Here is a 25,484-nt window from a genome sequence, read left to right on the forward strand (position 1 = left end):
TGTCTCACACACAGGGTTAACAAATGTAAGGAGAGGGATTCCCCCTCCCTCATGATTAACTTGCTCCTCAACCTGCTCAGCTTGGCCATCAGTAAAGTGTGAAAGGAATTTGATAACTGTAAACAAAGAGATAAGCATTCAAAAGTATACACCAGTACTTAGGAGCACTTCCCAAACTATTCCTATCTCAATTGAAAAAAACATGTTAATCGGTAGTGTTCTTTTAAGGCTCCTTTCACACTATGTCGATCAATATAATAACATCACAGTGCAATCCCATTATATTTCAAGGGGGGCTTTCACACTGGTAATTTTGCAGTGCATCAATTTCTGACAGGAATAACGTGCAGCATGCAGTGCGTTACTTGGCTACGTGCATGGTGCAAGCATGAAGTCTATGCACTGTATGGATCTACATCACCGTTGTGCATCCTGAAACATAGCAATACTATATATATATATATATATATATATATATATATATATATATATATATATATATATATATATATATATATATATATATAGTAGCTTACCTTCCAAACCTTTGGTACGTATATTTACGACCCTGGAAACTTCACTTGCGCACCAGGGGTGTAAATATGTGTACCCATTTGTTTACCTCGCCGTTCCCGATCGCCCCTCCACTGCTTCTTTCATTCTGCTGCAATCCCTCTATTCTGTGATCGCTGAATGGGAACAGCTTGTTACCAAACCCGATTACAGCGCCTTTCATGAATGAGAGCCTGCGTCAGCAAGACGCAGGCTTTAAATATATAAAATTTTTGCGCTCCTCAACCTACACTCTATCCCCAAAATTCAGGGACATACCATAAATATCACAAAATCTCACAGGTGAGTATTTTTACACACACAGTTGGATCGCTAACTGCCACAGATGTGTGTGTCACACTATCAGAAAACTTTACTATTTAGTACAGCAGTACAGCAGAGCACTCAACAACTCAATCTTAGATTTTGGACTGCATGTGCAACCTCCAAATATAAAGAAACCAGGAGTCAACCTCCAACATTAAAGTTCATTTCATACACTCTTAAAATGGTAAGATTAATAAAAGTCCACAGTTCTTCATATCCTTCTTATGCTGTTCATGGCAGTAACATTATACGCTCATCAAATCAAAGGATCAGCATTCACGGTTTTTGGGGCAGGCTTTCATTCACAAAACTAAAGTTAACCTCTTGCCGACCGATCCACGCCAATTGGCATGAACGCGGCGGCATCACCAGGATCACTCACGCGATTGGCGTGCATGGCTCTGGACGGTAATTGCAGGGGATTGCGCGCCGATACGCACTCATTCCCACTGGAATGACGGTGCTCCGCCATCCGTCCCCCAGCGGTGATCGCCGCTCGAAGACTGTTAGACCGTCTATTTACTATGTACAACACTGTGATCTACAGCAGTGCTGTACGTCACACGGTTGTCCCCCTGGGGGAGACAGGAGCGATCCGCTGTGATAGGCTGAATACCATCACAACTGATCGCTGTGAAAGGCTGATGCAGCTATCACTTGCACCTAATGTCAGCAATAGTTGGAACTGCATCAGGGTCCATATCTGTTTTGCTCCAAATGCACACTTATGGGCACATAAATCAGGTAACATGAATATGAATATACAGTAAGGGCTCAAGCATCTTTTCTCAGCGCTAGTGATTTGAAAAAGCTCTTGCTAATGCAATGCTATGGGGGATTTTTATAAAAGCACATTAACAAGTGGGATCACACCCATAGCATTACATTAGCAAGAGCTTTTCACATAACGAAACGCTCAGAAAAGCGCTTCTAGTGGGTTCTAGGCCTAAATGTAAAATACTAACGGAATGTTATGCATCACTCACTTCCATATTCTTGCAGCTCTAATTAACCTGAGATAAATATATTGTTTGCTACTTACATTTATTGCATTCATTTCTCTTTATATTTGAATATCATGTCTATTCAGGACACCTTTGATGATGGCTTGCACCAGGAAGAACCTTGATCTTATCAAAGATTTGATTGAGCACAAAGCCAATCCCATGCTGAAAAATAAAGATGGCTGGAACTGTTTTCATATTGCATCTAGAGAAGGAGATCCAGCTATAATCACATATTTCCTTGATGTCTTCCCTGAAATCTGGAACACTGAGAGCAAGATAAAAAGAACCCCGCTACATACTGCAGGTATTGGTCTCAGTGTATTTTCATGTTGTGTTTAAAAATGAAAGCTAAATGGAAAGCACGGTTGACATTTACGGTACTGCTGTAATATCTCAGGACAAAGTACTGGAATAGAGAAAACAAGATAGAGCCCCACAATGGTGGAAAAGCTTTACAATTCAAAAGATTGTGTTATTGCTCTCAGTTGAGTATGTGGATGACGTCACTACTCATTTTGGTGTATCCACCCCTTTGTCAGGACACCTGTGCATGCAATTCTATACCTGTGAAATGCTGCTGTCCAGAGGCCTTCAGTCAGTTATTGCAAGTGCAATAGCACTGGGGTGCGGTTTTGTTTTCTCATGGATTTGAAAGATCTTATATGTGGTAAGACTTGAAGAGCAGTGATGCAGGAACTGAGTAAAGTCTTGTTGACCAATAATCACCAGGAATGTATGTGTACAGTGTGAGTAAAAGGAAATGATTATAGCTTATTTTAAATCCTCATTCACACAGGATGGTAAATTGTCTGCTTTTTGAGTAGTTCAACCTCCAATCTGCTGGCCACCGAGTGCCATCCAGCTGCAGTTTTTAACGCAGCTGAATGGCAGTATTTGTAATTCCACTTGACATGTGGTACAGGTTCCTGGTAGCAAAAAACTGGATCATGTTGTGTCTTAGTGTAGCTGCACTCATATAATTTAGAGGCACTATAGTGACATATAGTAGAGTGCAGTAAATTATTCAGGATACCCACTTCTACGGTAATTCTACTGGTTCCAGCATCCAAGACATTTCCTATATCTATATATTGCTAATAATCCCGCCCTCTCAGTGATGTTTAGCTATGTAAAATTCCCCAACAACCCCCCCCCCCCCCCCCTCCCCAACATTCTGGGAGACGAGGTATATTCTCTGCTGGCGCCAGAAATCTCAGTAAATAAAATCACCACTTGGGTTGAATTTCAGAATGCCCGCCCCCAGCTTGGCAGTCGTGACCTCATTGGTGGCAGCCAAGCCAGGGGCTGCCTGCGGCGATTAAGGCGGAGGTTTTGAAATGGCTTTAACAGCCTTTGGAAACATGACATCACTGAAGGAGTGAAGGGAAGTGGAGCATCACCACAGCCTCGAAGACGTCGGGACAGGTACATATTTAACCCCGCAACCAACCCCCTTCCACACCGTCCTTATTCAGACAGAGCCTGTCAGTACATACCGTGTTTCCCCAAAAATAAAACACTGTCTTAATTTTTGCTCTAAAAGATGTGCTAGGGCTTATTTTCAGAGGATGTCTTATTTTTGGGCAAACACTGGTAGTTTTCCTATACAAAATCTACATACTGTATGCCATGCTGAAACATGTGCAACATACACAGAGCTTGTGGTTTGCAGATATTGGCTCTCGCTTACAAGAAATTGATTCTGCTGATCATGTGAGTAAAGGGGCCCATACACCTAACAATTTTCCCGCAGATATACAGCAGATTCGATCACTGTGATCGAATCTGCTGTGAATCCGTTGCGTAAACGCTGATCGAATGCTCGTCATCTGAAATCTATCGTTCCCGTTGATCCGTCTGTGCGGAAGATTTCGCTCGATCGCCGGTGGGTCGGGAGTGCGTCGATAGTGGTGTTCGAATGTCCGACGACTGACGCTAGTGGCAATACATTACCTGCTCCGCCGGCGCGTGTCCCCGCTGTCACCGCTGCTCCTTCTCTGCTGGGTTCTGGCAGGCTTCATTTCTTCTGGTCCCGACAGGAAGTTTAAACAGTAGAGCACCCTCTTCCGGACAGGAAGTGAAGTGAAGCTAGAGCCGAGCGTGGAGAAGAAGACAGCGGAGACCGGGGGACTCGCGCCTGCCGGATCAGGTAATGTATGCAGGGGGGGGGGGGGGGGGCAGCGGCAGCTTCACAGATGGTGAATCGATTTCATGCTGAAATAGATTCACAATCTTATTGCAGTAAAGGCAGCCATTATTATTATTATTATTTAGTATTTCTATAGCGCCGACATCTTCCGCAGCGCTGTACAGAGTATGTAGTCTAGTCACTAACTGTCCCTCAGAGGAGCTCACAATCTAGTCCATACTATAGTCATATGTCTATGTATGTATCGTGTAGTCCATATATTGTAGTCTAGGGCCAATTTAGGGGAAGCTAATTAACTTATCTGTATGTTTTTTGGGATGTGGGAGGAAACCGGAGTGCCCGGAGGAAACCCACACAGACACGGGGAGTACATACAAACTCCTTGCAGATGTTGACCTGGCTGGGATTCGAACCAGGGACCCAGTGCTGCAAGGCGAGAGCGCTAACCACTACGCCACCGTGCTGCAGCCATACGATCTCTCTCTGATCAGATTCGATCAGAGAGGGATCTATCTGTTGGTCGATCTGATGGCCACCTTAAAGCAGGCCATACACTGGCCCGATTTGCGCCCGTTTCGACAGCAGATTCGATCACTGGGATCGAATCTGCTGCCAATCGTTCACGCTACACGCCGAATTTCGATCCATTTCGTCCGATCCCGTCGATCGTGCCGTGCGGAAAATAACCGTCGATCGCCCGCGGGTAAAGAGCGCATCGCTAGCGGCGTTCGAGTGCCCGACGACCGACGCAATAGAGCCCGCATACATTACCTGCTCCGCCGGCGCGACTGCAGTCTCCCGGTCACCGCTGCTCTGTCTGCGCTCTGGTCTCCAGGTCCGGCATGCCTCACTTCTTCTAGCCCGGCAGGAAGTTTAAACAGTAGAGCGCCCTCTACTGTTTAAACTTCCTGCCGGGCTAGAAGAAGTGAGGCATGCCGGACCTGGAGACCAGAGCGCAGACAGAGCAGCGGTGACCGGGGGACTGCAGTCGCGCCGGCGGAGCAGGTAATGTATGCGGGCGGGCGGGGGCAGCAGCAGCAGCACCACCACAACAGATTGTGAACGGTTTCAGGCTGAAATCGGTTCACAATCTGTTTGCTGTAAAGGTGGCCATACGATCCCTCTCTGATCAGATTCGATCAGAGAGGGATCTATCTGTTGGTCGAATCTGATGGCAAATCGACCAGTGTATGGCCACCTTAAGAGTCTATTTCTTGCAGGCAGAGAACTCTGTCAGGCTTCCCAAAACTATGATAGGATAATCTGTGTGCCCTGGGAAGAGGTGAAGTGCTGCTGATGGTTATCACAACAGATCAGGAGGGCTGGCTCCAAAAAAAACACAAATTGCCTGACACATATATAGGACTGTGTAGAACTCACATTATACTGCTGCTCTCCTGTATCCAGGCTTTGTATTCACCGTGACTTGCTGGTGTCATGTGGGCTGCTAGCTAGGGATTACATTGGGGGATGTCTTACATGTCAAGCATTCTTGAAATTCCTGCTAGGTTTTATTCTCTGGGGATGTCTAAAGTTTAGGGGAAACACGGTACATACATGCATGATTTAAAAAAAAAGGTATCGGTGTTCTTTACATTTTTACTTTATACATTACTGTAGTTTGTATTTCTGTACGTTTTTGGATAGTGGAAAGAATCATGTGAGTTTCCATGAATCCATATAGGGAAATGCTATACATTTTTTGGATTACAAGTATGTTTTCAAAATGAATTATGCTTGCAAATCAAGGTTTCACTGTACAATGAGTCCAAAACCCAATGCTCTATAACAATCCTTTTAGTTCTGCAAACACCTTCTCCATGTCCATCGGAGTACCTCAAACAATGCCTGCCGAGCTGAGCTGGGGAGATTCCCATTACTGCTTGAGATACAGAAGAGAGTGTTGTCCTTCTGGGCCCACCTACAGAGCAGCAGCCCTGATTCACTCCACTACAAAGCCATGCTGCACAATGAAGACCAAGAAAAGCCGTGTGCACTGAAAGTCGTGGTCAGCTCTATACTCCCTCCAAACCCCGACCCACAGGTCATAACAAGAGTCCAGATAAAACACACCACAGCTAAGAGCAAAGAGGACTATGTGGAAAAATGGAGGAGTGAAATAAAACAGTCACAAAAGCTAGCCATATACCAGTCTCTACAAAGAGAATATAAAATGGCCCCATACCTGGAAAAGCTGCAAAACTCTCAAGAGAGGAAAATCCTGAGTGTCTACAGACTGAGTGCTCACAACCTCGAAATAGAGTCTGGGAGACACAGACAGACTTACAAACCCAGGGAGGAGAGACTGTGCCAACACTGTGAGCAGAAGACCCTTGAGGATGAAAGACACTTCCTGCTGCACTGCCCCAAATATACTGCAACCAGGGACACTTACTTTAAGAAATTGTCGGAACTATTCCCCGACTTTCTCACACTAGAAGATGAGAGAAAAACATATATCCTACTGGGAGAAGAGGAATCCACAGTGACAATCGCTGCACGCTATGTCACAGCATGTTACAGACTGAGAGGAGCATAACGGAACTGTAAACCTAAAAATGTCCACAGACTGCTTCGCCATTGTCCCCCTACCCCACCCCCTCCCATGTCCCCCTTTTTCCCCTTGCTTTGGCAATACCTGTATGAATCTTGGTCATGCCAATAAAGCTATCTTTGATTTGATAGTTTATACGGTAACTACTGCTGTTCCTAATGCTTTGCTCCTGGAAATTTGATACAGTTTTATACAATTAAAAGTCCCCATCAATGACAATCTAGATTGTACAATCTTACCACTTCTATGTACTATGAGGGACTATTTAAAGTACAATCAGGTTTGTTTGATCAAGATTAGTGTGGTGCGGTGTTAGTCGAGGAGCAGAAATGCAGACATCAAACTAACAAACAATGATTGACTTACTGTTCATGGTTTATTGCAAGCTTTCAAAACGTTAAGTTTCTTCTTCAGGCATTATACAGAACTGTATCAGAACTGTACAAGAAGACATTATTTTACTGTTCTGATCCAGTTCTGTATAATTTCTGAAGAAGAAACTTAATGTTTCGAAAGCTTGCAATAAACCATGAACAGTAAGGCCCGGTTCACATTAGCGGCTGCTATCCGGAATCGCCGTGCCGGAGCCGTGCCGGAGCCGGACCGCATGCGGACCGGACGAAACGGACGCACGGCATAGCAATGAAAGTCTATGCGACCGTTCACATGCGTCCGTTTCGTCCGGGCCGGAGCCGGACCGGATCCGGACTCCGGCGTCCGTTCCAACATGCGCTATTTTTTGGTCCGGCTGGTCCGTCTGACGTATCCGGACCGGAGCCGGAATGTTGCATCCGGCCAATGGAAACCAATGAGAACCGGAGAGCGCACAACACACTGGCTATAAAAACCGGATGTTGTACCACACTTCCTATGCTGACTCTATGGTATGGTGGCCATTTTGGATGGGGACCACATGGCACCAGCGTTCACAGAGTGGAGCAGCAGTGACTTCATGCTGGAGCTCTTTGGCAGCAATATGGAGCAGGATCTGTCTGATAGCGAGGGGGTGAGGCCCTACACATCAGAAGACCTCATCCTACAGGTGCAGCAGGTACCAGCCCTGTGGGACAAGGGGGATGCGGACCACAGCAACATCAAAAAATGCAGAGGCCTGTGGAAAAAAATTGCCAAGCTGTATGTGGAGGACTTTGAGAACTTGAGCAAGAGACAGCAAGGCACAGAGGGTATGTTGACTAGAAGTTTTTTGGTAGGGGCTTGTGGTTTAAGCTTGTGATGTATTCAACTTTTGCTATGGATTTGTGTCACCCACGTGTTGCCCACCCACCCGTGGCCCACCCACCTGTTCCCCACCCACCTGTACCCCACCTGTGATGTATCCCACCCACCTGTACCCCACCTGTGATGTATCCCACCTGTGATGTATCCCACCCACCTGTACCCCACCTGTGCTGTATCCCACCCACCTGTGATGTATCACACCCACCTGTACCCCACCTGTGATGTATCCCACCTGTGATGTATCCCACCTGTGGTGTATCCCACCTGTGATGTATCCCACCCACCTGTGATGTATCCCACCCACCTGTACCCCACCTGTGATGTATCCCACCCACCTGTACCCCACCTGTGATGTATCCCACCCACCTCTACCCCACCTGTGATGTATCCCACCCACCTCTACCCCACCTGTGATGTATCCCACCCACCTCTACCCCACCTGTGATGTATCCCACCCACCTCTACCCCACCTGTGATGTATCCCACCCACCTCTACCCCACCTGTGATGTATCCCACCCACCTCTACCCCACCTGTGATGTATCCCACCTGTGATGTATCCCACCCACCTGCGATGTACCCCACCTGTGCACATAAAACATACACAATGACCAATTATTATACATCAATTTATTGTAAAAAATTAATACATTTAAAATCACTCAAACTTGAAACTCCAAAATAAACACATTTCAACAAAACATATTAAAAACCAAACATTCACCCTCGTCCAGGTGGTGTGGTAAAATAAAGTCTCAGTTGGTCCCTGTTCCGCAGTGACACTACCCTTGGCCTGGTTGCATACCTCCGCAGGGGCATTAGTGGAAGCACATTCGGGGGTTCAGGAGTCTCTCTTTCCTCCTGCCGCACAAAGTTGTGGAGGATGCATGCTGCCTTCACCACGACAACTGCGTTGCCCGGTTTCAGCAGCATGGGCGTGTGGAACACCCTCCACTTTGACACCAGGATCCCAAATGTGCACTCCACCATTCTCCTTGCACGGCTCAACCGAGCATTGAAGTGTAGCTGGCTGGCATCAAGTCCCCTGTCTGGGTACGGACGCATTACATGGTCGGACAGGGCGAAGGCCTCGTCCCCCACAAACACATAGGGGTAGGCCGGTGCCCTTGTCCCAGGCCAGGGTCTGTCACGGGGGAGACGCAGTCTGCCTTCCTCCATCAGCCGGCAAAGGGTCGTACGCTGGAAAATTCCAGAGTCATTGGAACTACCGTACGACCCCACATCCACGTACACAAACTTGTAGTCCGCATCTGCCACTGCCATTAGAACAATGCTGAAGTATTTTTTATAGTTGAAATAATGGCTGCCACTCCCCACGGGTTTCTGAATCCGGATGTGTTTCCCATCCAGTGCGCCAACACAATTAGGAAACTTGCACTCGGTCCAGAAGCCCTGGGCGATCTCCTCCCATTTCGTGGTGTCCGGCACAGGCATGTATCTGGCCCTCAGTCGCGTCCAAAGGATCCTCGAAGTCCTCACGACGATGCCTGCCACCGTGCTCTTCCCAATACGAAATGTGACATGTAGCGATGTATATGTTTGTCCAGTTGCGATGTACCTACAAGAGAAATAATCGAAATCAATTTTTCATGTCGTTACAGGAGAAAGGTACAAGACAAGGTGGCGCAATATACGGGATGCATATGTGAAATGGCTACGGAAGAAAAAACTTGCCGAACGAAGTGGCAGTGGCGGGGGAAGGCGACAAAAAGACTACCAATTTGCCAAGCAATTGTCTTTCATCAATGCAAGCCTGGAACCTAGACTGTAAGTACCACTACTGTGGGCAGGAACTGAGAGCTCACATGACTTCGGCCATGTATTGCTATGGCCTCAATTCCCATGGCTAGCGAACTTTTCTCACAAGCTTTATCAAATGTTGGGTAGAAACGGGTGATAAAGTGATTGCTAGTGTTTGCTAGCTCTGTGAATTGACGCCACATGCTGTTTGGCACACCAATAAATATTTTTTTTATCTACAGGACTGAAGACAATTTGGAGCAAGAGGAACCGACCCAGGAGGCACGGTTCAGCAGTGAGGAGAGCTTGGTGGATGATGACGTCGCCGATGTAACCTATTGCCCCGAGGCGAGGAGTAGGAGGAGGGAGTCCTTAATCACAACTCCGTCCTTTGATGATGACTTGGCAGAAGAGAGCTTGGATGTTGAGGTTGCAGGACCGAGTGTGGAAGAAGCTGAACCTCCACAATCGACCGCTATGGAAGCTCCAGGGGAACAAGAACAAAGTGAGGAGCACCGAGAGACTGCAGCACAACCAGCGCGCAGGGCAACCCCGACACAGGCCAGAGGACGGGAAGATGCTGCCACACCACCAGTGAGGACCACCACACCAGTGAGGCGTCGAGGTACCCTCCCCCCAACAAGGAGAGAGACAGAGTCCGAGATGTCCGGGGCTGTCTCCGGACTTCTCGGGATTCTTCAGAGCCACCAAACTCTCATAACCCGGCAGTTGCAAGATGAGGACAGGGGCCATATCATGGAGCAGTACAAGTCCCACATCACTACACTGCAATGTGAGCTCGACGCTGTACATGGGCACTACAGGGACGAGCTTAAAATGATGCATGAGATGCACAGAGGAGAAATCGACCAACTGCGTGCGCAGCATCATCAGTCGGTGGGCCAGCTGCAGAACATGATGCAGCAAATGCATCAACAAAGCAAGGAACTACTGAAATTGCAGGCACACCCGTGTTTTCACACTGTGATGTCTCTAATACCATATCTAGAAAAGGTGCCTTCACAAAACCTGATGGCGTGCCATTCCAATTTGCTGGAGGTGATTAAACAGCACATGGACACGCCATTATTGCAACCACCAATTTTTAGACCCCCACAACCAACAGCGGTGCCCACCTGGCAATCATCACAGATGTACACCGGCTACAGAGGCAGTCAATATGGGCCACCGCTGTCAGGGTCCAGCTCATCCACGACCAGCACCCAAGAGAGTCCAGATTTCCAGGCAGCAACTCCCACCTTTTCTAGTAGTGGTGCCGATACAATTTGAAAAAAAAAGTCAAATTGTTCCTGGACATGCTCCTCTGAATACCTCCGATCCTCGGAGGAAGGATACCATCACAGGGCTTTTTAACTTTTGGTTTTGCTGGACTTGAACTTTAGGGCCTGGTGTCCCCGAAAGACACTACCTGGGTCACAACCTTGTGCCTGTTGCACTGCACCTGTAGTCCTGCACCTGTGCCTTTGATTCCTCTTGTTCCTTACTTTGTTGATCCTAATCACTTGCACAAGACCCTTGGAGCCATGGGTGAAGGACACCTTGACTGGTCGGTGAGAGGCCTAGCCTTTTCACTGCCCTGTGTCCTTCATCCATGGCTCAGAGGGTCATGTGCCAGTGGTTAGGTTTTTGAAGCACTTCAATTTTAGGGCCTGGTGTCCCCGAAAGACACTACCTGGGTCACAACCTTGTGCCTGTTGCACTGCACCTGTAGTCCTGCACCTGTGCCTTTGATTCCTCTTGTTCCTTACTTTGTTGATCCTAATCACTTGCACAAGACCCTTGGAGCCATGGGTGAAGGACACCTTCACTGGTCGGTGAGAGGCCTAGCCTTTTCACTGACCTGTGTCCTTCATCCATGGCTCAGAGGGTCCTGTGCCAGTCGTTAGGTTTTAGAAGCACTAATAATTTAGGGCCTGGTGTCCCCGAAAGACACTACCTGGGTCACAACCTTGTGCCTGTTGCACAGCACCTGTAGTCCTGCACCTGTGCCTTTGATTCCTCTTGTTCCTTACTTTGTTGATCCTAACCACTTGCACAAGACCCTTGGAGCCATGGATGAAGGACACCTTGACTGGTCGATGAGAGGCCTAGCCTTTTCACTGACCTGTGTCCTTCATCCATGGCTCAGAGGGTCATGTGCCAGTGGTTAGGTTTTTGAAGCACTTCAACTTTAGGGCCTGGTGTCCCCGAAAGACACTACCTGGGTCACAACCTTGTGCCTGTTGCACTGCACCTGTAGTCATGCACCTCTGCCATCGGTTCCTCTTGCTCCTCACTTTGTTCTTGTTCCTAACCACTTGCACAAGACCCTTGGAGCCATGGATGAAGGACACCTTGACTGGTCGGTGAGAGGCCTAGCCTTTTCACTGACCTGTGTCCTTCATCCATGGCTCAGAGGGTCATGTGCCAGTGGTTAGGTTTTTGAAGCACTTCAACTTTAGGGCCTGGTGTCCCCGAAAGACACTACCTGGGTCACAACCTTGTGCCTGTTGCACTGCACCTGTAGTCATGCACCTCTGCCATCGGTTCCTCTTGCTCCTCACTTTGTTCTTGTTCCTAACCACTTGCACAAGACCCTTGGAGCCATGGATGAAGGACACCTTGACTGGTCGGTGAGAGGCCTAGCCTTTTCACTGACCTGTGTCCTTCATCCATGGCTCAGAGGGTCATGTGCCAGTGGTTAGGTTTTTGAAGCACTTCAATTTTAGGGCCTGGTGTCCCCGAAAGACACTTGGGCAGCTATGCCCTACAACTCTTCCAGCACAAAGTTGGTGGTTGGTGTTCCTTAAAACTGACCGGGCTATACCATAGATATGTTATTTTTTTGTCTTCCATGTTGGAAGAATGTTTCCATGTTGGAAAGTGGTTGTTTTTGCAATAAAAAAATTTGTTTTTACATACCTCAGTGTGATGAGTAGTTGTTCTTGTGGTGTGACTGCTCTCCTGAACGTGGTATCCTTCTTCCTAAGGTCATCCTTCACCATCTCCAAAAGGGTATCAAACCTGTCAGGAGATGTAAAGGAAGAAGCTGTAAAGTATGTTGTGGGACAAGGTGTTGGGTGGAGGATGGGGGAGGTGTGTTTACAGAGGTTTGGGAGTGTTGTGGAGGGTGGGGGTGTAGTGTATAGCTAGGTATACAGGGGTGTGGGGGTCAGGGTGGTGTGTTTAGCTAGGTATACAGGGATGAGGTGTTGTGGGGGTGAGGGTGGGGTGTTTAGGAATGGTGGGGGTTGGTGTATTTAGGCCTATATACTTACAGGGGAATAGACATCCGAGTGTAGCTGTAGAACTTCTGTGGGTGTCGTCTGAGGTCCCGGTAGAGGGCCTGGAACTCTCCCTTCCTCTGCCTCCTGGCTAGTAGAGGGTGCACCCACCATCTCCTGCGAGGAGCACGCCTTCTCCCCACATAGTAGTAGGTAAACAACAGGAAGGAGAGAATTCCCAGGTAATAAGCGTAAAAAATGACTGGATCCATGGTCCCAACTGCTGTCTCTGTATCCAAGGATGGTCTCCACACGTCCAGCTGTCTCCAACAATGACCCCAGAGCTTCTGCTGACCTCCCAGAACCCCAGGTATTTATACAGGTTGTTATCTCTTTAAGAATCCGGATCCGGACCGCAACCGTGTTCATACCGCACGGAAACCGTATGCAAACGGACCGGATCCGGACCGGATCCGGAAAGGAACCGTACGGTTCAGGTCCGATCCGGCTCCGGTGCGGTCCGGACATCCGGTGCGGTTTTTGCAAAACCGCAAGTGTGAACGGGGCCTTAGTCATTAAAGGTATCACCGAAATCAACGTTTGTTGGTTTGATGTCTGCATTTCGATCAAGGTTGTATTATTGATGGGCACCTAAGGCCCCGTTCACACTTGCGGTTTTGCAAAAACCGCACCGGATGTCCGGACCGCACCGGAGCCGGATCGGACCTGAACCGTACGGTTCCTTTCCGGATCCGGTCCGTTTGCATACGGTTTCCGTGCGGTATGAACACGGTTGCGGTCCGGATCCGGATTCTTAAAGAGATAACAACCTGTATAAATACCTGGGGTTCTGGGAGGTCAGCAGAAGCTCTGGGGTCATTGTTGGAGACAGCTGGACGTGTGGAGACCATCCTTGGATACAGAGACAGCAGTTGGGACCATGGATCCAGTCATTTTTTACGCTTATTACCTGGGAATTCTCTCCTTCCTGTTGTTTACCTACTACTATGTGGGGAGAAGGCGTGCTCCTCGCAGGAGATGGTGGGTGCACCCTCTACTAGCCAGGAGGCAGAGGAAGGGAGAGTTCCAGGCCCTCTACCGGGACCTCAGACGACACCCACAGAAGTTCTACAGCTACACTCGGATGTCTATTCCCCTGTAAGTATATAGGCCTAAATACACCAACCCCCACCATTCCTAAACACCCCACCCTCACCCCCACAACACCTCATCCCTGTATACCTAGCTAAACACACCACCCTGACCCCCACACCCCTGTATACCTAGCTATACACTACACCCCCACCCTCCACAACACTCCCAAACCTCTGTAAACACACCTCCCCCATCCTCCACCCAACACCTTGTCCCACAACATACTTTACAGCTTCTTCCTTTACATCTCCTGACAGGTTTGATACCCTTTTGGAGATGGTGAAGGATGACCTTAGGAAGAAGGATACCACGTTCAGGAGAGCAGTCACACCACAAGAACAACTACTCATCACACTGAGGTATGTAAAAACAAATTTTTTTATTGCAAAAACAACCACTTTCCAACATGGAAACATTCTTCCAACATGGAAGACAAAAAAATAACATATCTATGGTATAGCCCGGTCAGTTTTAAGGAACACCAACCACCAACTTTGTGCTGGAAGAGTTGTAGGGCATAGCTGCCCAAGTGTCTTTCGGGGACACCAGGCCCTAAAATTGAAGTGCTTCAAAAACCTAACCACTGGCACATGACCCTCTGAGCCATGGATGAAGGACACAGGTCAGTGAAAAGGCTAGGCCTCTCACCGACCAGTCAAGGTGTCCTTCATCCATGGCTCCAAGGGTCTTGTGCAAGTGGTTAGGAACAAGAACAAAGTGAGGAGCAAGAGGAACCGATGGCAGAGGTGCATGACTACAGGTGCAGTGCAACAGGCACAAGGTTGTGACCCAGGTAGTGTCTTTCGGGGACACCAGGCCCTAAAGTTGAAGTGCTTCAAAAACCTAACCACTGGCACATGACCCTCTGAGCCATGGATGAAGGACACAGGTCAGTGAAAAGGCTAGGCCTCTCACCGACCAGTCAAGGTGTCCTTCATCCATGGCTCCAAGGGTCTTGTGCAAGTGGTTAGGAACAAGAACAAAGTGAGGAGCAAGAGGAACCGATGGCAGAGGTGCATGACTACAGGTGCAGTGCAACAGGCACAAGGTTGTGACCCAGGTAGTGTCTTTCGGGGACACCAGGCCCTAAAGTTGAAGTGCTTCAAAAACCTAACCACTGGCACATGACCCTCTGAGCCATGGATGAAGGACACAGGTCAGTGAAAAGGCTAGGCCTCTCATCGACCAGTCAAGGTGTCCTTCATCCATGGCTCCAAGGGTCTTGTGCAAGTGGTTAGGATCAACAAAGTAAGGAACAAGAGGAATCAAAGGCACAGGTGCAGGACTACAGGTGCTGTGCAACAGGCACAAGGTTGTGACCCAGGTAGTGTCTTTCGGGGACACCAGGCCCTAAATTATTAGTGCTTCTAAAACCTAACGACTGGCACAGGACCCTCTGAGCCATGGATGAAGGACACAGGTCAGTGAAAAGGCTAGGCCTCTCACCGACCAGTGAAGGTGTCCTTCACCCATGGCTCCAAGGGTCTTGTGCAAGTGATTAGGATCAACAAAGTAAGGAACAAGAGGAATCAAAGGCACAGGTGCAGGACTACAGGTGCAGTGCAACAGGCACAAGGTTGTGACCCAGGTAGTGTCTTTCGGGGACACCAGGCCCTAAAATTGAAGTGCTTCAAAAACCTAACCACTGGCACATGACCCTCTGAGCCATGGATGAAGGACACAGGGCAGTGAAAAGGCTAGGCCTCTCACCGACCAGTCAAGGTGTCCTTCACCCATGGCTCCAAGGGTCTTGTGCAAGTGATTAGGATCAACAAAGTAAGGAACAAGAGGAATCAAAGGCACAGGTGCAGGACTACAGGTGCAGTGCAACAGGCACAAGGTTGTGACCCAGGTAGTGTCTTTCGGGGACACCAGGCCCTAAAGTTCAAGTCCAGCAAAACCAAAAGTTAAAAAGCCCTGTGATGGTATCCTTCCTCCGAGGATCGGAGGTATTCAGAGGAGCATGTCCAGGAACAATTTGACTTTTTTTTTTCAAATTGTATCGGCACCACTACTAGAAAAGGTGGGAGTTGCTGCCTGGAAATCTGGACTCTCTTGGGTGCTGGTCGTGGATGAGCTGGACCCTGACAGCGGTGGCCCATATTGACTGCCTCTGTAGCCGGTGTACATCTGTGATGATTGCCAGGTGGGCACCGCTGTTGGTTGTGGGGGTCTAAAAATTGGTGGTTGCAATAATGGCGTGTCCATGTGCTGTTTAATCACCTCCAGCAAATTGGAATGGCACGCCATCAGGTTTTGTGAAGGCACCTTTTCTAGATATGGTATTAGAGACATCACAGTGTGAAAACACGGGTGTGCCTGCAATTTCAGTAGTTCCTTGCTTTGTTGATGCATTTGCTGCATCATGTTCTGCAGCTGGCCCACCGACTGATGATGCTGCGCACGCAGTTGGTCGATTTCTCCTCTGTGCATCTCATGCATCATTTTAAGCTTGTCCCTGTAGTGCCCATGTACAGCGTCGAGCTCACATTGCAGTGTAGTGATGTGGGACTTGTACTGCTCCATGATATGGCCCCTGTCCTCATCTTGCAACTGCCGGGTTATGAGAGTTTGGTGGCTCTGAAGAATCCCGAGAAGTCCGGAGACAGCCCCGGACATCTCGGACTCTGTCTCTCTCCTTGTTGGGGGGAGGGTACCTCGACGCCTCACTGGTGTGGTGGTCCTCACTGGTGGTGTGGCAGCATCTTCCCGTCCTCTGGCCTGTGTCGGGGTTGCCCTGCGCGCTGGTTGTGCTGCAGTCTCTCGGTGCTCCTCACTTTGTTCTTGTTCCCCTGGAGCTTCCATAGCGGTCGATTGTGGAGGTTCAGCTTCTTCCACACTCGGTCCTGCAACCTCAACATCCAAGCTCTCTTCTGCCAAGTCATCATCAAAGGACGGAGTTGTGATTAAGGACTCCCTCCTCCTACTCCTCGCCTCGGGGCAATAGGTTACATCGGCGACGTCATCATCCACCAAGCTCTCCTCACTGCTGAACCGTGCCTCCTGGGTCGGTTCCTCTTGCTCCAAATTGTCTTCAGTCCTGTAGATAAAAAAAATATTTATTGGTGTGCCAAACAGCATGTGGCGTCAATTCACAGAGCTAGCAAACACTAGCAATCACTTTATCACCCGTTTCTACCCAACATTTGATAAAGCTTGTGAGAAAAGTTCGCTAGCCATGGGAATTGAGGCCATAGCAATACATGGCCGAAGTCATGTGAGCTCTCAGTTCCTGCCCACAGTAGTGGTACTTACAGTCTAGGTTCCAGGCTTGCATTGATGAAAGACAATTGCTTGGCAAATTGGTAGTCTTTTTGTCGCCTTCCCCCGCCACTGCCACTTCGTTCGGCAAGTTTTTTCTTCCGTAGCCATTTCACATATGCATCCCGTATATTGCGCCACCTTGTCTTGTACCTTTCTCCTGTAACGACATGAAAAATTGATTTCGATTATTTCTCTTGTAGGTACATCGCAACTGGACAAACATATACATCGCTACATGTCACATTTCGTATTGGGAAGAGCACGGTGGCAGGCATCGTCGTGAGGACTTCGAGGATCCTTTGGACGCGACTGAGGGCCAGATACATGCCTGTGCCGGACACCACGAAATGGGAGGAGATCGCCCAGGGCTTCTGGACCGAGTGCAAGTTTCCTAATTGTGTTGGCGCACTGGATGGGAAACACATCCGGATTCAGAAACCCGTGGGGAGTGGCAGCCATTATTTCAACTATAAAAAATACTTCAGCATTGTTCTAATGGCAGTGGCAGATGCGGACTACAAGTTTGTGTACGTGGATGTGGGGTCGTACGGTAGTTCCAATGACTCTGGAATTTTCCAGCGTACGACCCTTTGCCGGCTGATGGAGGAAGGCAGACTGCGTCTCCCCCGTGACAGACCCTGGCCTGGGACAAGGGCACCGGCCTACCCCTATGTGTTTGTGGGGGACGAGGCCTTCGCCCTGTCCGACCATGTAATGCGTCCGTACCCAGACAGGGGACTTGATGCCAGCCAGCTACACTTCAATGCTCGGTTGAGCCGTGCAAGGAGAATGGTGGAGTGCACATTTGGGATCCTGGTGTCAAAGTGGAGGGTGTTCCACACGCCCATGCTGCTGAAACCGGGCAACGCAGTTGTCGTGGTGAAGGCAGCATGCATCCTCCACAACTTTGTGCGGCAGGAGGAAAGAGAGACTCCTGAACCCCCGAATGTGCTTCCACTAATGCCCCTGCGGAGGTATGCAACCAGGCCAAGGGTAGTGTCACTGCGGAACAGGGACCAACTGAGACTTTATTTTACCACACCACCTGGACGAGGGTGAATGTTTGGTTTTTAATATGTTTTGTTGAAATGTGTTTATTTTGGAGTTTCAAGTTTGAGTGATTTTAAATGTATTAATTTTTTACAATAAATTGATGTATAATAATTGGTCATTGTGTATGTTTTATGTGCACAGGTGGGGTACATCGCAGGTGGGTGGGATACATCACAGGTGGGATACATCACAGGTGGGGTAGAGGTGGGTGGGATACATCACAGGTGGGGTAGAGGTGGGTGGGATACATCACAGGTGGGGTAGAGGTGGGTGGGATACATCACAGGTGGGGTAGAGGTGGGTGGGATACATCACAGGTGGGGTACAGGTGGGTGGGATACATCACAGGTGGGGTAGAGGTGGGTGGGATACATCACAGGTGGGTGGGATACATCACAGGTGGGATACACCACAGGTGGGATACATCACAGGTGGGATACATCACAGGTGGGGTACAGGTGGGTGTGATACATCACAGGTGGGTGGGATACAGCACAGGTGGGGTACAGGTGGGTGGGATACATCACAGGTGGGATACATCACAGGTGGGGTACAGGTGGGTGGGATACATCACAGGTGGGGTACAGGTGGGTGGGGAACAGGTGGGTGGGCCACGGGTGGGTGGGCAACACGTGGGTGACACAAATCCATAGCAAAAGTTGAATACATCACAAGCTTAAACCACAAGCCCCCCCCAAAAAACTTCTAGTCAACATACCCTCTGTGCCTTGCTGTCTCTTGCTCAAGTTCTCAAAGTCCTCCACATACAGCTTGGCAATTTTTTTCCACAGGCCTCTGCATTTTTTGATGTTGCTGTGGTCCGCATCCCCCTTGTCCCACAGGGCTGGTACCTGCTGCACCTGTAGGATGAGGTCTTCTGATGTGTAGGGCCTCACCCCCTCGCTATCAGACAGATCCTGCTCCATATTGCTGCCAAAGAGCTCCAGCATGAAGTCACTGCTGCTCCACTCTGTGAACGCTGGTGCCATGTGGTCCCCATCCAAAATGGCCACCATACCATAGAGTCAGCATAGGAAGTGTGGTACAACATCCGGTTTTTATAGCCAGTGTGTTGTGCGCTCTCCGGTTCTCATTGGTTTCCATTGGCCGGATGCAACATTCCGGCTCCGGTCCGGATACGTCAGACGGACCAGCCGGACCAAAAAATAGCGCATGTTGGAACGGACGCCGGAGTCCGGCTCCGGTCCGGCTCCGGTCCGGACGAAACGGACGCATGTGAACGGTCGCATAGACTTTCATTGCTATGCCGTGCGTCCGTTTCGTCCGGTCCGCATGCGGTCCGGCTCCGGCACGGCGATTCCGGATAGCAGCCGCTAATGTGAACCGGGCCTAAGACTAATGATGGCCACCAGACTCGACCATCTGATAGATCCCTGGCAGATTAAATCTGCCAGGGATCTATCTGATCTGAGGCACACACTAGGTACAGGTTTTAAATAGATTTCAGTATGAAGCCTATTAGAAATGTATCGAACCACAGCTGTTCAATTGTTGCACTGCACTGTTAATCCAGTGCAACACTATTGGCCATCAATCTATATTTTCCATCTGGAGGAATCGACTCATTCAAATGATTTCGGACAAAAATTAATCTAATCTGCTAGAAAATCGATGCATCGGGCAGTACAGCCTCCGCCTCATTGTTCTCTCGTTAGCAGCTCTATAAGTTTGGACAGTCACGGCCAGTCGGCGCATGCTTTGTGTGGCTGTGCGCATCCCCCGTCTTGCTCCCGCAGCTGGGAGCATTCTGCGCCTGTGAGTAGTAGTACTGCGCAGGTGCAAAGCACTACCAGCCACGGGAGCGCAGTGCGCATTGTCTTGCCAAGCTATCGGGACTGATAACGGGAGAACGAGGAGGTGGAGGGCTTCGAGGGAGCAATCGGTGCAGAGGGGGCTGGCGGAAGCCCCAGGTATGCATACTTTTTTTTTTTTTTTATTAATGTTTGTCTCAGTGTCACTTTAAAAGCATAATCCCATAAATATGCATAATCAGATATTTAATGAGCTAATGCTGGACTATTTTATTGTTATTTATATTTAGCAATGCATGGCTGCTTTGATGTCATGGAGATCCTTCTGAAAAGGTAATGTTGTTCATTTATTAATGGTAATATTCAATTTGGTTTTTATCAAATTTATTTAAAGGTAAACATTTGTAAATGCATACAGGCATACATACATACATTTTCGGTTTGTGATGTCTGTCCAGAATTAGTAAAAAGTGTTTTCCACATTTTGTTTCCATCTTCTCCCTTTCTCCTACCATAAGTAGTAAGCACCCTGGGAAGGTTAGGGCCGCATGCCTTGGGGCATGGGATGCCTGGAGTTCTACTATAACCCATTACTCCCACGTTTTAGTAGATACAGTAAATGAGATGCAAAGAATTCAAGTTTGCATGCATATTGTATGCTGCTTGAAATTGAGCTAAACAAATTACAGGACGTGCATTTGATTGGACTTACTTTCCTTTTTGAAAGGGCTGACTTTTCAAACAAAAGATTTAAACACACACACACTGCATGTTTCAAAAAGTACAGCTCAATAATCACTGTAGACTCCGAGTCACTTTACAGTCTTCTCTGACTAGATACAGCACAGTGCTTCTGCAACAAAGCTGATGCAATATTGCTAAAGAACTTTATCCAACGATACTGCACCATTGGGCACTGGTCCCTTTTATCCCACAGATAACAGAAGGTTACGTGTAACCATCAAGGATCAACATTTCTCCACTTGCTTAAAAGCTCCTTGTTTTCTCTACATTTTTGCACAGACCAACTTTTGTAGATGTATGCTGTCCATAAACGTATTAGTTATGTACCAAGTATCCTATCACTTAAATGGTTATGCACCTCTTTTGCTGAGCTCGCTGTCGATGTTTCACAGATGTAGATATGATTTCGACTGTAAGGACAGCTGTGGTGTAACCCCTTTCATGGACGCTGTACAGAATGGCCATCTCCTCATTGCCCAGCTCCTCGTTGAGAAGAAAAAGGTACAGTGTATAAAGTCTTTACAACATTTCAGTCTTCATTTTCTCAAACTTGTCAGGGAGTGTTTGTCCTTGGTTTGAGAACCTTACACTTTTATTCAGTCCTCAATAAAAGACAGACTGCAAGTTGCCAGATCTTTTTTGAAACTATAAAATTGCAGAAAAACTCATCCTTTTGTTTGAAGTTTATGTATTTCCATCTTACTTTTCTGCAATACTGGATATGATTTTATAGCTTAATTAGCCAACACACATAGGCTATGGGTGTTGGATTTCAACAACAAGCAGGGCCGGCGCTTCCATAGAGGCAAAGGGGGCAATGCCTGTAGGGGCCCCCAAGGTGTGTGTCCCCTTCCCTCTATCTATGGTGACCCCATACATGCCTGCAGAGAACGAGAAAGAGAGGCACCGTGTATAGAAGTCTTGAGCGTAGAGCATGGTGCTGCCTTCTGTGTCCTGCCTGGATTAGGCAATGTGTGTACACTCTGGATTTGTAAGGGATCTGAAGAGGGAAATAATGGGGTCCCCAACAATGCTTTTGGGGGCTTATGATGGACAATTGATGATGATTTTGTGTGGCTGGGAGTGTGGTGGGATGGGTCCTGGGAGTCGGCTCGGCGGCTGCGCGGGGTGGTAGGGTGGATTGCTAGGGGGGCCACCCCAAGTTACTTTTGCCCCAGGGCCCCATTGTTGCTAGAACCGGCCCTGACAACAAGTGTGTAATCCTGCCAGGGGCACACTCCAATTTGGTAACTATACCTCCTCTGAAAACCCTACATTTCTACTTGTTGATGTGTATAGGCACTTTAACCCTGATACTGATGTGTATGCCTTGCTCTTTTTGGCCAAGAAAACTCTTGACTTGACCCTCTCCACCCATATGTGGAATCCAGTTCAGATGCTTCTCAGACTGTCATCTGATCACTCTCCCTTATTGCAATTACAGTTTGATGTTCCACTCCATACAATTCATTTGGACTTTAAACCCACTCTGGTCTAAATTAGAATCTTATTTGATGATCATTGACACCACCACAAAACTGGCTAATGGTAATGGACTGCATTAACCACTTCAGCCTCCAGTCGTTTTTCACCTTATGCATCCGAGTAATTTTCACCTCCCATTCATTCGCCAATAACTTTATCACTAATTATCACAATGAATTGATCTATATCTTGTTTTTTCCACCACCAATTAGACTTTCTTACGGTGGTACATTTTGCTATGAATTATTTTTTGCTACAATAACTAAAACCTACGTATTTTATTTGCCCATTTGTCCCGGTTATTACACCATTTAAATTATGTCCCTATCACAATGTATGGTGCCAATATTTTATTTGGAAATAAAGGTGCATTTTTGTAGTTTGGCGTCCATCACTATTTACAAGCTTATAATTTTAAAAAATATTAGTTATATACCCTCTTTACAAGCATATTAAAAATTGCAGACCCTTAGGTAACTATTAATGTTTTTGTTTTTAAATTGTAATTAATTTTATTTTTTTAGTTAAAAATTTTATTTGGGTATTTTTTTGGATGTGGAAGGTAAACAATTAATTTTAAATGTAATTTATTGTGACTTTTTGTAATAAAAATGTATGTGCCTGTAGTTTTTCTATCCTGTGAGCGAGGACAAAAATGGTTAAGGCACACTGAAGGCCCGGACACACGCTCAACCAAACTTCCTGATTGCCGTCTGACTTTAGTCTGTTTTAGACTGTTGGATGACAATCAGGCATGTGTATGCGTGCAAACGACTTTATGAGCGACTAATATCAGGCGTTTCAAATGATCCAACTGTCGGATCTGTTCACATGACTGTTGGTCGGATATCGTGCTGTTGATGCGTGTGTACAAGACATTTAAACGACTTGTAAAGGACTTGTATGTTTTCAATGTGTAGTCCTTTGTTCTACTTGCATGCGCAGTATGTAAATGAGTTGGTCGTTTATCCGTCTGGATGTGTGGACATACAGGTTGTGCGTTACGTCAGGTCGTGCAGGTGGTCGTGTGCACGTTGTGCGCTTGTTGAACGTGTGTCTGTAGTGTCAAAGGCACAGCAATCAGTGGCATATCACTTCTTAAAAAAAAAAACGGAGCAGGAAACTAGTCTGGGGGCAGACATGGCAAACTACAGGAAGGGGGCCGAGGACAGTGACAGAGGACAGGTGCTGGCCCCCCTCCCAGCGCCCTAGCAGCCTGCGACCACCATAGTGAAGGAGAAAAGGCGGCCAATCACAGAGGTGTGGGAGGGGAAAACGGAAGGCTTCAGCCAATCAGACTGAATTACCATGCACTGCAACTTCCCTTTCTGAGGCCGTTGTACAAGAAAAGAGCCTGGGGGCATGGGAAATGAGAATCTATTCGGAAAAAAAAGTGAGATTTATTTTAAACTTTTGAGTTGCCTGGATAGCTTCATTTTTACTTATTTAACTAGCTTTAGCTACTAATAGAGAATTGATTTTGGATTTTATGCCTGACAGTTACTCTTTAAAGCAGGAATAAGCCAAGCTTTAGGATTGTTAATGTAAGTAAAAACTTTCTGATTGTAGCAGACAATTGTGGGCTACTATGCCAAAGCTGCAAAAAATCATTATAATTATTTTGAAGTGCTTTTATTTCTTTCATGATGTCAGATATGCTTCACAGCTGTGGATAAGATGGGGGCACAGGCACTGCATCTGGCTGCCGTTACAGGACAAGACCAATCTCTCCAATACCTGGTATCTCATCTTGGTGTCAGTGTCAATGAAAGAGCAACATCAATCCAGCTAAGCCCGCTGCACTATGCTGCCAAGGTCAGGCATCATGTTTTCTATTTTCAGTGGAGTAGATCTAATAGTAATGAAATGACAACTGAAATCTCACTTGAGCATACCATACAAACACTGTTAGGCCCAATGCACACCAAAAACCTCTAGCAGATCTGCAAAACGCTAGTGGTTTTTGAAGCAGATTTCAGAGGGATTCTAGTCATGTTTAGAGAGGTTTTCTAAACATGCCTAGCATTTTTTGGAGCATTTTGTGTAGCAGATTACAAATATTGTTACAGTAAAGCTGTTATTGAACAGCTACTGTAACAAACGCCTGGAAAACCGCTCTGATCTAGCATTTTTCAGAGCGGTTTTCCACTTTCCTATACTTTAAAGTGTAACTATCGGGCATAAAATCAAAACTCAATTCCTTATTTTTATCTGGTAAACAAGTAATAAGAAAGCTAATCAGGCAATCCAAAAGTTAAAATCTCTATTAATTTTCTTGTTTACAAATGATCATTCCCCAGTTTACCTGACTCTTATTTGGTACTTTGCCGCAAAAATAAAGTTGCAGGGCATGCTGGGTTGTCCTTTTTTGCTTCTGTACATTAGTTAAGTCTGAGGGGAAATAAAGAAGCAAAAAAAGACAACCCAGCATGCCCTGCAACTTCCTTTGTGCGGCAACGTACCAAATAAGAGTCAGGTAAACTGGGGAATGATCATTTATAAACAAGAAAAGTAATAGAGATTTTAACTTTTGGATTGCTTGGTTAGCATCCTTATTACTTGTTTACCAGATAAAAATAAAGAATTGATTTTTGATTTTATGCCCGACAGTTACACTTTTAACATTGAGGCAGAAATGCCTCAGAAATCTAAAAAATGCTGCAGCCCCTGAGTTTGCGGTTGTGGAAAAAACGAACCGCTCTGGTGTGCACCATCCCATTCACTTTCATTAGCCAAGCGGTTTTCCCCCTCCAAGTGTTTTAAAAACCGCTTCTGGTGTGCACCAGCCCGTATTTTTTTTTTTTTTTTTAAAGGTGCTATATCAAGCAGTAAAAAGCTAATTGTGTTTGCATTCCAATTAATGTTTGATCTGGTATCTGCAGAAATCTGATTGAATATCTAGTGGCAGCATCTCAAAAAAAAAAGTCCATGGCAGGGAGATTTACCAGTATTTGATCTTGTAAAAACGGAATAAAAACTAAATAGTGTATGGCAGCCTTTAAAGGGAATCTAAAGCAAATAATAAAAGCCAGTTTAACTTACCTGGGGCTTCTACCAGCCCACTGCAGCCTCCATGTGCCCACGCTGTCACTGAGGGATCCTCCAGTCCTCCGCAGCGCCCCTCCTTTGGTCGGGCAACTCAGCGAGTCGATGGCCCTGGCCGCGTGCATCCTTGACCGCGATCCCATAGCCGGGAGTG

General features: G+C 47.2%; 1 protein-coding gene across 1 annotated transcript in view; it reads left to right on the forward strand.

Moving 5' to 3' along the window:
* The window catches only part of ANKRD16 (ankyrin repeat domain 16), a 35,573-nt gene that overhangs the window by 4,520 nt on the left and 5,569 nt on the right, over nt 1-25,484 (forward strand). Inside the window, exons 2-5 of the mRNA XM_068275974.1 lie at nt 1,970-2,190; nt 20,347-20,389; nt 21,193-21,301; nt 23,939-24,100. Coding sequence (XP_068132075.1) covers nt 1,970-2,190; nt 20,347-20,389; nt 21,193-21,301; nt 23,939-24,100 — 535 coding nt within the window. The remainder of the gene's footprint in view (nt 1-1,969; nt 2,191-20,346; nt 20,390-21,192; nt 21,302-23,938; nt 24,101-25,484) is intronic.

The sequence above is a fragment of the Hyperolius riggenbachi genome, chromosome 3 (assembly GCF_040937935.1).
Source record: "Hyperolius riggenbachi isolate aHypRig1 chromosome 3, aHypRig1.pri, whole genome shotgun sequence".
NCBI lineage: Eukaryota > Metazoa > Chordata > Amphibia > Anura > Hyperoliidae > Hyperolius > Hyperolius riggenbachi.